This window comes from Macaca thibetana, chromosome 4 (genome assembly GCF_024542745.1).
Source record: "Macaca thibetana thibetana isolate TM-01 chromosome 4, ASM2454274v1, whole genome shotgun sequence".
Taxonomy (NCBI): Eukaryota; Metazoa; Chordata; class Mammalia; order Primates; family Cercopithecidae; genus Macaca; species Macaca thibetana.
In genome coordinates this window covers 104434382-104448691 of record NC_065581.1, presented here as the reverse complement: position 1 = coordinate 104448691, position 14310 = coordinate 104434382, and the positions used below count along the sequence as shown (strand labels likewise).

General features: G+C 40.0%; 1 protein-coding gene across 4 annotated transcripts in view; it reads left to right on the top strand.

Moving 5' to 3' along the window:
* The window catches only part of PDSS2 (decaprenyl diphosphate synthase subunit 2), a 300729-nt gene that overhangs the window by 174657 nt on the left and 111762 nt on the right, over positions 1–14310 (top strand). For all 4 annotated transcript variants that reach the window (XM_050786749.1, XM_050786748.1, XM_050786747.1 and 1 more), the window contains one exon: positions 6089–6287. In XM_050786749.1, coding sequence (XP_050642706.1) covers positions 6089–6287 — 199 coding nt within the window. The remainder of the gene's footprint in view (positions 1–6088; positions 6288–14310) is intronic.

Below are 14310 nucleotides of genomic sequence, written 5' to 3'. Positions count from 1 at the left end.
CCATCTCAAAAAAAAAAAAAGCATGAGAAATATTCGAGAGTACTGAAATATATATACATAAATTGGCATGAAGACTTTTATTTAAGATAATTTTTTTAAAATCCAGTGCATTGAAAGTTTAATAGGTTGCTTTGGGTAGCTAAAATAGGAATAAGATCACCAGAAGAAACTTTTCTCAAATTTTTTCATACTGTCACTGCTTCTCTGACATATACTAAATTGGACTCTTGCAAAATATGATCCAGAGTTACTTATCTGGTGATAAAATCTTAGAATCTGAGAGCACAGGACTAGATAGTGAAATTACAGGATAGATTTAAAGACTAGTCATTTCACTCCTATTTCCTATAGAAAAGTAGGTATTTTTTAAATCTTTTTAACTATTAACTGCCAGTTTAGGTAACTCTTTTTTAAAAATCCCTGAATCTTATAATTTGGGGACTGGAAGGGATGTGTTTCTCCAGTCCCCCTCCTTTCAGGGACAAGAAGACCCAAGGGTCTGAGTTTAAGGGATTTGCCCATGAATTGTCTTATGTAATAAGCGGAAGTAGAACTGTTATCCAGATTCCTGATTAGGCTAAAACTATTGATTTCATTCTGATGAAGTCAAACAACTTGACCTTCCCCAGTTACTGTAAACAAAAAGAATTAAGCCTGTTCTTAATATAATTTTTTCCTAGCAACATTCCCTTCCGTGTTGCTTCAAAACTAGGAATGAAAATTGGACAAATTTGTGGCATATATTGTGACTTCGGCTTATTCCCCCTCCCCAACCAGCTACTATTCCTTAGGTAAATAAACATTTTATTCTATTTTTATTTTCAGTTTGAGACAGAGTCTCACTCTGTTGCCCAGGCTGGAGTGCAGTGGTGCAGATCTCGGCTCACTGCAACCTCTGCCTCCCCGGTTCAAACGATTCTCCTGCCTCAGCCTCCTGAGTAGCTGGGATTACAGGCATGTGCCACCATATCCAGCTAATTTTTGCATTTTTAGTAGAGACGGGGTTTCACCATGTTGGCCAGGCTGCTCTCAAACTCCTGAGGCTCCTGCCTCAGCCTCCCAAAGAGCTGGGATTACAGGCGTGAGCCACTGTGCCCAGCTAAACATTTTAAATTGTCATTTGTTAGTAGGACAAGGTGGCTCTGAGTTCCAGCTTTGCCTTTTATAAACTCAGTGTTCTTGATCAAGTGTTTAACCTCTGCAGACCTCTATAATTAGAATCACAAGTAGATCATATAAATGAAAGGTTTTTTTAAATGGCAGACACTGTAAAAATGATGGGCTTTCACTTTTATTATTGCATACCATTGTTTTTGTTGTTTCTGGCCATGTGGCATTTAAAAGTTGCTATTTATTTAATGAATGCTGTTTTATGACTATAGATGTCAAAATCACTCATTTTCATCCTTTGAGTAATCCAAAACACCACTTTTTGCTTACCTAGTTATTACTTTCTTTCATAAGCTGAACTGCATGAAAAACTTGTCCAAATGCTTAACCCTTTTTACTTTTATGCTTTCCCATAATCTCATTATGTGATTTTTGTGAAATGTGACAATATGGACTTTTTTCAGTGAATAGTTTTAGAAACTAGAAATCATTTGCAGGGTAGTAATAAAATACAATTTTATTCCTTTCTTTTAGTCACTTTTTAAAAGGTAATTTTAAATGTTCTATTTTTAAAAAATGTCGTCTGTTAACTTTTCAACTGTCTTTTAAGCCTCCATTCTTAGTGATTTTCTTTGGGATATAATGAGATTTTAATCTAAACTATGAATTTACTCTTAGATGCTATTTGACTCACTGATTAATTTCCTTTCTCTACTCCCCAAATTTGTAATTAAGTACAATATGTCTACTGGGTCATCTTTACATAGTCTCTTAATTTTTTTTAACAAAGGAAATGAATTAGACATGAGATTTTCCTTGGCATTTGATAATGCCAAGTTGTTTAGTTCTTTTAATTGTATCTTTATGTGATTATTATAACTGTTAAGCCAGTGTGGTTTTTTTTTTTTTTTTTTTTTTGAGACGGAGTCTCGCTCTGCCGCCCAGGCTGGAGTGCAGTGGCCAGATCTCAGCTCACTGCAAGCTCCGCCTCCCAGGTTCACGCCATTCTCCTGCCTCAGCCTCCCGAGTAGCTGGGACTACAGGTGCCCGCCACCTCGCCCGGCGAGTTTTTTGTATTTTTTAGTAGAGACAGGGTTTCACCGTGTCAGCCAGGATGGTCTCGATCTCCTGACCTCGTGATCCGCCTGCCTCAGCCTCCCAAAGTGCTGGGATTACAGGCTTGAGCCACCGCGCCCGGCCCAGTCTGGTTTTTTTTGAGAGAAGACTCTCATATATTATCTGATGATTTTATATTTATTTATTTATTTTATTTATTTATTTATTTTGAGATTCAGTCTTGCTCTGTCATCCAGGCTAGAGTACAGTGGCACAATCTCAGCACGCTGCAACCTCCACCTTCTGGGTTCAAGCGATTCTCCTGCCTCAGCCTCCCAAGTAGCTCCCAAAAATTAGTCAGGCACCTGCCACCATGCCTGGCTAACTTTTCTATTTTTAGTAGAGACAGGGTTTCATCATGTTGGCCAGGCTGGTTTCGAACTCCTTACCTCAGGTGATGCACCCAGCTTGGCCTCCCAAAGTGCAGGGATTACAGGCATGAGCCTGATTACCTGGCCTAAGGCAGTTGTCCTAGGTCAAGGCCTTTTGTTGCATCTTCCTTGGACCTTTGTAATAGCTCCCCCACCCCATATCCCTACTTTCCCTAGATACTTATTTAAGGTTTTTCTATGTATCACTTTTGCAATCTTCTTCCTAAGTTATTAAAAAATATGTATCATCCTTTCATCTCAAAACATTGCCTGTGTAATAAAATATAGACCATTTCACCTGCTATAACCAAGCTCCAAAATTCCTATCTCTCACTTATCCACACAGTCCCTTTACTGTAGCCAAACTGATCTCTTCAACCTTTGGTCACATTTTCTGCTCTGGCCTTCTCTATGTCATGATTCATGGTCTTTCTTAATCTGGAGTTCTCAAGCCCTACTCTTGTTTTGCCCTTTTTCTCCAGCTATGGAAATCTTACTTGCCTTTCCAGGCCCCTCTCAAATTTAGCTTCTTCAAGGAAACTTTTTTAAAGCTTTTATGACACAGATGAGGTCTACAGAAAAAAAGGAAAGATAGAATCTTTCAATGGGCACATGTGGGAGGCAGCCTAATCTAGTAGAAAAAGATTGGGGTTTGGAGTCTCTGTTAGTTGTCTATTGTGTAACAAACTACTCCAAACTTTGGTGGCTTAAAACAATAACCAACTTATTTCTCATAATTCTGTTGTTTGGCTGGACTGTTCCTTTGCTGGTTTCTCCTGTATTTATTTATGTGGCTGTGTTTACCCGGTAAATGTGCAGGGGGCTGGGCTTGACAACATGGGCCTTTCTCCATGTTGTCTTTCATTCTCAAAGAGGCTAGATTAGGTTTCTTAACTTGTAGTCTCAGGTTAGCATTCCAAGAGGGTAAACCCCAATGCAAAAACACTTATCAAGCCTGTTTGTCCCTCTTTTGCTGATGTCCCATTGACCAAACAAGTCACATGGTCAAACTCAGCATCAATCAAGGAGATTATACATTGCTTGGATATTAGAGGATGTGACTGATAAGTGTAACTTGGTGTAACACTCTGCCACAGTTTGCCCTCAGGCCCAATGTTTCACATTCCTTCCATATGCAAAACATACCACCTCCCAAGACCCCAGTCTCATCCATTTTATGACATCAAGCTCAGAGTCCCTGATCTCATGATTTCTGTTAGGTCTCCATATGGATGTGGTTCCATGGGTGCAGCCCCTCTTCAATCAGGGACCTAGGAAATAAAGAAACAAATTATCTACCCTCCCCCCACCCACACACTACCATCTATCCAACATACAATAGTGAATCAGAAAGAAGATAACCACAGTTGTCAGTTTCATTAAAAAGAGAGAGAAATGGGAGGTACGTAGCAGTCACTAATCTATAGCAATTCTGAAATCCAGCTGGGCACATATCTGGGCCACCTACTCTATCTTGGAGCAAGGAATGTTTCTTGATTAGGGCTCAGTTCTTTTCCCTGGAAATGGTTCTCGAATTCACTCTTCTCCATTGTTCGTGGTTCTGCCTTCTGAGCTTCCTTTTCTTTTCTTTCCTTTTTTTTTTTTTTTTTGAAATAGAGTCTCACTCTGTGCCTAGGCTAGAGTGCAATAGTGCAGTCAGTTCACTGTAACTTTGAACTCCTGAGCTCAGGTGATTGTCCCACCTCAGCCTCCCAAGTAACTGGGACTACAGGTGTGCACTCCCTCACCCAGCTAATTTTTATTTTTAAATTTTTTGTAGAGATGGGGTCTCACTATGTTGCCTGGACTGATGTTGAACTCCTGGCCTCAAGCAGTCCTACCACCTGGACCTCCCAAAGTGCTGGGATTATAGGCATGAGCCACTGCACCTGGCCTATTTTCCCTTTCTAGTAAGATATAGTTTATACTTGTAGCTGAGTAGCTTTCCAGCTTCCACTAAGAGTTTGCCATTCCTTCAGCCTTTGCCTCCCAGTCTCATTTTTCTGACTCAAAGCAAACACTCCACTTCTAGATATATCATTTCTGTATCAGATATCTGTTGCTACATAGCAAATCACCCATACAGTTTAGTGACTTGAAACACACTACCATTTTGTGGATTGACCTGAGGGTTCTTCTGCTTGGGGTCATGCAACTCCTGTGACTGCGAAAAGCTTATCAGTTGCATAGGCACTTATCAGGCTTCCATGTGTACTGTTTGTTGATGTCCTATTGGCCAAAGCAAGTCACATTGCCAGGCGTGGAAGGGGATCATGCAGGACCTTGGAAACCAAAAGACGTGACTCACATGGGGCCATTTGTAGCAGATACCAACAGATTTTCAGATCTACATTACTGTGTACTCTTGGGAAAGTCATTTTACTTGTGTGCACAATTTTTTCACCTATTAAAAGAGGTTAATAATACCTATCATGAAGTTGTGATAATGTTTAAATTTTTAGTAATTACCTGTTGATTTTTTTTCTGAATATAAAAGTAATACTTTTGTCATGGTACAAAATATACAAACTACAGAAAAATATAAAAAGGAACAAACATCTGCTGAAATTGCCGTGTAATACAGTTCTATACTATAAGCTCCTCAGGGGCCTTCTCTATATTATTTGCTACTGTAGGTTTTTGTCTTCATTCTTATTCTGAAAGTTAAAAAGTCCTTGAAGGATGAAACCATATTGTATTTATCTCTGTAAACCCCATAGCTTTGCATTTACGATTGAGATAATGTGGCTAGGAGCAGTGGCTCACACCTGTTATCCTCACACTTTGGAGTCCGAGGCAGGTGGATCACCTGAGCTCAGGAGTTCAAGACCAGCCTGGGCAACATGGCAAAACCCTGTCTCTACCAAAAATACAAAAGTTAGCCAGGCTTGGTGTCACACACCAAGTAGTCCCAGCTACTCAGGAGGCTGAAGTGGGAAGATTATTTGAGCCTGGGAGGTGGAAGTTACAGTGAGCTGAGATTGCACCACTGCACTCAAACCTGGGTGACAGAGTGAGACCCCATCAAAAAAAAAAAAGAGAGTGATAGAGAATGTACATAATGCCCTTAGACTAATATCTGGCACGGATTATATTCTCACTTAAATTGGAATTCCATTAGACACTACTAAGGAGTCTCAGAAATCTTGAAGTTATGAGCATGAGGAAAGTATACCGAGAGCACAATGTCTAAATGGAGCTGTGGAGGGTGGCCCTCCACTGGCCAACTTCTATCTGGGATATCCTAGTGACTTGTGGGGAAGAGTGAGGAGTATTACAGAGAAGGAAGGTGTCAAGATCTTCTTACAGATCCCAAACTGCTCAGTAGAGAGGCCTCTATTTAAAGCTTCATTAGAAAGATATAATACCCCCCCAAAAAAAAAAAAGTGGGTGGCAACCTATGGAATATTTTATTGTTGAAAACTGAAATCAGACATTAGTGATAAAACGGTATTCTTGATACTCTAACAAATCTTACCTTTATGTTTTAGTCAAAGAAGTTTGGCAGAGATCACAGAGCTTATTCATACTGCTCTCCTTGTACATCGTGGGATAGTAAATTTAAATGAGTTGCAATCATCTGATGGTCCACTGAAAGACATGCAATTTGGAAATAAAATTGCTATCCTGAGTGGAGACTTTCTTCTAGCAAATGCCTGCAATGGACTTGCTCTGCTACAGAACACCAAGGTAAAAATGGGCAGGGTTTGGTTGTACCTGAATGGCTTCAGGCAGCAATTAGTTGGCTGCTGGAGCCGCAGGTCTGTGTGTCCTCCTGCCCCAACTCCCCTCATGTGCATGCTCAGTAAACAGTAAAACTGTGATGAACATGATGATGGCAGTGTTAGTACCAGGCAAAGCATAAATGCTAGGAACGAGTTTTGAAAGTAATTTTTTTTTCTGATTATGGATGAAATTATTAATTATAGAATAGGGTTAAATCTTCAAAGAAAATATAAGTAAATATTACCTATAATCCCACTATCCAGAGATAATCACTGCTGGTTTATATCTTCATGTATTTCCTTGTAGTCTTTTTTTGTTGTTCATTAATGCCTTTATATATGTAATTTTTTTGTAATATATATGAGAACTTGCTATGTATAAGGTTTTTTTAATCCTGCCTATTTTTTCTTACTTAATATTATGATGTGAGCATGTTCCCATGGTTATAACTTTTTTTATAATATCCAATCACTTAGATATAATACCTCTTATTTAACAAATTCCTCATTGTTGGACATTGAGGTTGCTTCTTATTTTTACTATCATAAGTAGATCTTCAGTAAAGATCTTTGCATATCAATTTTCCTTATTCCAGATTATTTCTTTAAGATAAAGACCTAGAAGTGGTTCAAAGGGTTAAACATTTTTAGTGTTTTTGTTTTTTTTTTTTTCCTTTTGTTATAGAGACATGGTCTCACTCTATCACCCAGGCTAAAGGCCGGGTGCGGTGGCTCACTCCCGTAATCCCAGCACTTTGGGAGGCCAGGGAGGGTGGATCACCTGAGGTCGGGAGTTCGAGACCAGCCTGCCAACATGGTGAAACCCCGTCTCTACAAAAAATAAAAAATGAGCTGGGCATGGTGGCGCATGCCTGTAATCCCAGCTACTCGGGAGGCTGAAGCAGGAGAACCTCTTGAACCCAGGAGGTAGAGGTTGCAGTGAGCCGAGATTGAGCCACTGCACTCCACCCTGGGAGGTTGCAGTGAGCTGAGATCACGCCACCGCACTCCAGCCTGGGCGACAGAGTGAGACTCTGTCTCAAAAAGAATAAAAATAAAAATAAAAAAATAAAGTGCAGTGGCATAATCATAGCTTACTTCAGCCTCAAACTCCTGGGCTCAAGCCATCTCTTACCTTAGCCTCCTGAGTAGCTACAGGCACCACCATGCCTGGCTAATTTTTAAAAACTTTTTGTGGAGACAGAGTCTCACTGTGTTTTCCAGGCTTGTCTTGAACTCCTGGCCTCAAACGATCCTCCCACCTCAACCTCCCAAAGTGCTGCAATTACAGTATGAGATTAATCCCAGCCACTACAAGGATTAAGGCCACCAAACCTGGCCACATTTTTAGTATTCTTGATACATATTGCCAACCTGCTTTATGGAAGGGTTATAGAGGTATTTCTTGTTATATCAGTTAGGATTAGGTTTGATTATAAGGTAACAGTGCCCTATAAGATAGGAATTTATTTTTTTTCTCATGTAAAATCACCTAGGAGTAGGCAGTCAAAAGTTGGTGTAGTGATTCTGCAAAGTCAGGGATCCAGGCTCCTTCTATCTTACGGTTCTGCCATCCTTATCTTACCACATCATGGCCTGAGGCAGTTGCCATTATGGCCTCCCTCCAGTCAATAGAAGGAGGAAGGACATAAAAGGGCAGGTCTCCTTCCCTTGAAGGTTGGATCAGTGTACATCCTAGTTTGCTAAAGCAGAGTCCCAGTGTAAGCCAGCTATCCTGGGATCTCATCTGATTTAGCATTTGTCCTGGATTTTTCATTTTTTAACAGAGAATTATTACTAATAATTATATTAGAATAAGTTGGGATGAGTTTGGTAGATTCCCCACTTAGTACTTCCAGCCTCTGTTTTTGTTTTTGTGTAGTGTAATATAATAGTATTGTGAGACCCTTACACAGTGGAGAGAGTTCTCATTATCAGTTGTCCTTTTTTCCTTTTTTTTCTTTTTTGAAACAGGGTCTTACTCTGTTACCTAGGCTGGAGTGCAGTGGTGCAATCACTGTAGCCTCACCCTCCCTGATTAAAGCGATCCTCCTACCTCAGTGTCCCAAGTAGCTGGGACCACAGGTGCATACAACCACACCCGGCTAATTTTTTGTATTTTTTTTTTCAGAGACGGGCTTTTGCCTTTCACCATGTTGCCCAGGCTGGTCTTGAACTCCTGGGCTCAAGAAATCCTCCTGTGTTGGCCTCCCAAAGTGCTGGGATTACAGGCATGAGCCACTGTGCCCAGCTTCATTTTAAGTTGTTAGGAAATCTGAAAGATACCAGAAATAACATCTCTTTTCCCAACCCTTTCAGGCAGAACTAATACTTCCCAGTCAAGGACAGAATGCAGGGCAATTGCTAATACAGTAAAGTACACTCAGACACAAATGTCTAGGGGCAGCTAACTGTTTCCTGTATCAGGTGGTGGGAGAAGTTTTGATGCTGCTGCCCCAGCTGGCTGTGTAGTGTGTCACCCAATTGTACTGTAGCCCATGCGTGACCTGCAAGAGTCACAAAGCCACCAGGTACCAGTTGATAAGTTCAGTGGGAAACAGTAAATTATAGGTTTGGGTGTCTGTAAAATATATATGGGAAATCAAGGCTGATCAGCTCTGCTAGGGAGCAAGTATAGCGTAGACTGAGCACACTTGCTTGTACAGTGTAAATCTATAACTATTTTATTGCTTGGCAACACTTAGTTTTTGCAGTAAATCTTTTTGGCAGCAGTAAACTGAAAAAACTAAAAGTATGTGTTTCATTTTTTAAGTATTGATTTTTTTCCTTAAGAAAGTTAATAAGGAATGTATATTAATAACTTGAAAAAAATGTTTGTTGACATTTACTAACCACTGTGGAGGCCATAGTGGTATCACTGACCACATGAAAACAAGAAGAGTAAAGTCTGTCAAAGAAGTATCAGGATTTACTTTATGCAGCTGCAGAAGGTATATATCCATACCACTCTGCAACACAACTTGTATTTAGAGAAATGACTATTCTAAGTGATTTCACTAATTATTGACTACAAGTGTTTATGTGTATATAGGAAAAGGGAAGCAATAGTTCTTTTGTTTCATTGTCAGAAGAACTATGAAAGCAGTTAACTAATTCCAGTTTTAGTTCAGTGTCATCAGGTATTTCAAATAAGTATATCATTTAAGTTAGTTCTACAAATGGTTTCAATTTTTTCTTTCCATTCATTCATGGGATTAAGGTAAAGCTTTTGGAAGTATATTCTGTTAAACATAAAGCCTTTATGAGTGAGACTGGAAATTCAGTTTAAAAGTTCAATATAGAAAGACCGGGCGCGGTGGCTCAAGCCTGTAATCCCTGCACTTTGGGAGGCCAACGCAGGCGGATCACGAGATCACAAGCTCTAGACCATCCTGGCTAACACGGTGAAACCCCGTCTCTATTAAAAATACAAAAACTTAGCTGGGCATGGTGGCGGGCACCTGTAGTCCCAGCTACTTGGGAGGCTGAAGCAGGAGAATGGCGTGAACCCGGGAGGCAGAGTTTGCAGTGAGCCGAAATTGTGCCACTGCACTCCAGCCTCGGCAACAGAGTGAGACTCCGTCTCAAAAAATAAATAAATAAAAGTTCAATGTAGAAAATAAAATTATTAGTTTATAGTAACAATAGAAGTGCAAATTTTGGTGAAGCACAGTGTTGTGGTAAAAACAATGTTTTTTTACTACATTAAGCCACCCGTGGAGTAGTTGGCATTGGTTGTGGCACACAATTGATTATTACATCTAAACGAGCACCAAAAGTCTTCTATTTTAGTAGAAGCTATTGTTACATCAAAATTTATAAATATCTGAATAGTCACAGTCACTGCACTGTAAGATCTGGGAGTTGTAGCTGATGTCAGATAAAAAATACGCTTCAGGCCGGGCACGGTGGCTCATGCCTGTAATCCCAGCACTTTGGGAGGCTGAAGTGGGTGGATCACCTGAGATCAGGAGTTCGAGACCAGTCTGACCAAGATGGTGAAATCCCGTCTCTACTGAAAATGCAAAAAACATTAGCTGAGCATGGTGGCACATGCGTGTAATCCCAGCTACTTGGGAGGATGAGGCACGAGAATCACTTGAACCCGGGTGGTAGAGGTAGCAGTGAGCCGAGATGGCGCCATTGCACTCTAGCCTGGGCAACAAGAGCGAAACTCTGTCTCAAAAAAAAAAAACACTTCAACAGAGCAGTATGTGCCTTTTCTTTTTTTTTTTTTTTTTTTTTTTTTTGAGACGGAGTCTCGCTCTGTCGCCCAGCTGGAGCTCAGTGGCCGGATCTCAGGTCACTGCAAGCTCCGCCTCCCGGGTTTACGCCGTTCTCCTGCCTCAGCCTCCCGAGTAGCTGGGACTACAGGCGCCCGCCACCTCACCCGGCTAGTTTTTTGTATTTTTTTTTTAGTAGAGATGGGGTTTCACCATGTTAGCCAGGATGGTCTCGATCTCCTGACCTCGTGATCCGCCCGTCTTGGCCTCCCAAAGTGCAGGGATTACAGGCGTGAGCCACCGTGCCCAGCCGCCTTTTCTCTTTATTGTCTGTCGTTGATCAGATTTTAGAAATCTTTATAAATCAGTCTGTGCCCCCAACAGTGGTATTGAACCTTATTCTAAATGGGTCATCAAAAGTTTGGTGGCATTTGGGTGCGGTGGCTCACACCTGTATTTCCAGCACTTTGGGAGGCCAAGGCAGGCGGATCCCTTGAGGTCAGGAGTTTGAGACCAGCCTGGCCAACACAGTGAAACCCTGTTTCTACTGAAAATACAAAAATTAGCCAGGTGTGGTGGTGCATGCCTGTAATTCCAGCTACTCAGGAGTCTGAGGCACGAGAATCACTTGAACCCATAAGTTGGAGGTTTCAGTGAGCCAAGATCACACCACTGTACCTCCAGCCTGGGTGACGGGGTGAAACTCTGTCTCAAAAAAAAAATTTTTAAAAAAAATAATATTTGGCAGCATTTTGTTCAACATCAGTTGAGACTCTTAAATCAAGTATTCAATAAACACAACACTACATGAGACTTTTAGGGAATTACAATTAATGAAAACAAAACAAAGCTTCCATTAGAATTTTTCCCTACAAAAGCAAAGAAGGAATGATATAGACAGTAGGAACTCAAACGATATACAAGATTAAAATTTTCAGTTCTGTAGTTGCGATTTGAAATGTCTCACCTTGCAGGAAGAATCTTGGTGGTGCTCCTACTTTGAATAAATTGCACACGCACACACACACACACACACACACACAAAGTGAGATTGAGAAGGCCTAGATTTTGCAGCATCTAAATTTGGCAAAACATTGAAAAGAATTATAGAGACAACTTATTTGACAAGTTTTGTCTTATAAAAATATTTGTTAGGCTGGGAACAGTGGCTCACGCCTATAATCCCAGCACTTTGGGAGGTCGAGGTGGGCAGATCACCTGAGGTCGGGAGTTCGAGACCAGTCGGACCAACATGGCAAAACCCTGAAATTAGCAAGGCATGGTAGCACATGCCTGTAATCCCAGCTGCTCAGGAGGCTGAGGCAGGAGAATCGCTTGAACCGAGGAGACGGAGGTTGCAGTGAGCTGAGATTGCACCATTGCACTCCAGCCTGGGCAACAAGAGCGAAACTCCATCTGAAAAAAAAAAAAAAACAGAAAAAAAATCTGTTAAAGTAAGATACTCTGATGGAAGCAAAAAGAAAGTGCCTCTAAAAATATTTGGACTGAAATATTTATACTGTTCAATATTTTTAAAATTAGAATTCTGTCCTCCATTTAGCAAATTTACTCTGAACTTATCAGGTAACTTAGAATGTATAGAAAGAGAATTTTCTCCATAATTGAAAGTATCAATAATTCCAAACTAACTATGTTAAACTGCAACTGTGAAAAATATTGCGGGCAGGTTTATTTTTAAATACCATATTTTAATGAACACATTCTTCAGAAAAATGCCAATGACACAATATTAGAGACAGATATGGCTAAGAAATGGATTAAACCATGTAAATATACATCAATAATAATTCTTCTCGTTATTTTTAAGATAATCAGTATAAAGAAATTATTGTTTTATTGTATGCACATGTATGTTATCTTTATTGCTTTTGAAATTTTATTTTTGAAAATAGTTTTTGAATAGAACCAGTTGAGTCCACCAATCTAATAAAATCAGCTGTTTGTTAATAAATACATATTTCAAAAAGTATAAAATTTTAGTTGTTTCAGCGCTTCTTTTTACTCTTGTGTCCCAGTTTGCATGATAAATTATATAATATTCACACTTTAAAGATCTTTCTCATAAGTTATATGAGATTTTTCTGCTTACATCCTGTTGACCAGAATTTAATTATATAGCCATACCTAGCTGTAAGGGAAGCTAGAAAATGTAATTTTTATTGTAGATCATCATGGATCCAGCCAAAAATCTGGAAGATACAGATAACAGATACTAGAAGACAAGTAACATTCTGCCCTACCTTCTCATCATGTGTTTGCATTTTTGGCTATCACATATGAGGTAGACCTGCTGAATTTAAGGGAGAAAGTAGTATGGTACCTTTAATATCTAATTTATATTCATATTTTTTAAAAAGCTAAAGTAAAAAATGAATTGATCCTATTAAGCAGACTATTAGAGAATCTTGGTCAGGCATGGTGACTGACACCTATTATCCCAGTACTTTGGGAGATGGAGGTGGGAGGATAGCTGGAGCCCAGGAGTTGGAGACCAGCCTGGGCAACATAGCAAGACCCTGTCTCTACAGGAAAAAAAAAAAGGCAGGCATGGTGGTGCATGCCGTTAGTCCTAGCTACTTAGCAGGCTGAGGTGGTAGGATTGCTTGAGCCTAGGAGGTGGAGGCTGCATTGAGCTATGAATGCACCACTCTTTCTCTAGCCTGGGCAATAGAGCCCGTCTCAAAAAAAAAAAAAAAAAAAAAACAGAGAGAGAGAGAGGGAGAATCTGATGTCTCTCTCCAATTCTATTTTTTTCATCTCAAATTTCTCTCTCCTTTATGCATATAGTATACTTCCATGGGTCCCACTAAATTCTCTCCTTCACTGGAATTCACATGTTAATGGAAGGTGAGTGGTTCTTTGCCCCTGGGACTCACAGACTGTATCATCCATCTTTCCTTTTCACCATATTTGCAGTGGTCTGTGATAAAACTTAGCCCTTGTTTGGAGAAGAAAGAGGCCTCATAAAGTGCAGGTCAGACATAGTGTCTGGACACCTTGAGCTGCACATGACCAGCTCTAGCTTCACAGGCTGGCCGTTCATGGGTTAGACCTACAAAGCTGAGGGGAGGAGATATTCTGAACCTATTGCTTGATAGTACCTAGGTCCACATTTTGGTAATTTGCCTCGGTATAGTCCCCATCTTAGAAAACCAAGACTCATTGCCTTTAGACAAATTTCTATTTGTTTTCTGCAATCATTCGTTTTAACTTTGAACTATTTTGATGAAATCTTACATAAGGTTAAAATGGTGGTAACATAATCATGTTAAATGATACAAACAAATAATCACTTGTTTAAACTGCTTCCCTTTATGGGACTGGTATTTAACATGTTCCTTTTTCTTAGCTAGCTTGTGTCAGTCACACATGCTTTTTTTCAGTATGGTTCAAGTACAGTGAAAATGGAAGCTTTACTCTCATCAAAATCAAATCAGATTCACAGCCTGTGAAATCCACTCTTGGTGTTTTGCATTCAGAAGCATCACTATAAATGTTCCAGAGTCTAAGACCTCCACCATCTGCTCCATTAGGCACTGGATTTCAGTAGCACTACTTGATTTACAAAAAGAAAAAGAAAAACTTAGCATATCCAAGCAACTATTCAGCCTGAAGCTTCTTGAAATAAGAATGATCTGGCATTTCCTTCCCCTTCAGTGAGCCCCATGCCTTCATGGTCTCTGCACAGGTTTACACCTTTAAATTTGCATTTTATCAACCTTTCTCTGGTGAGGAATTTTTTCC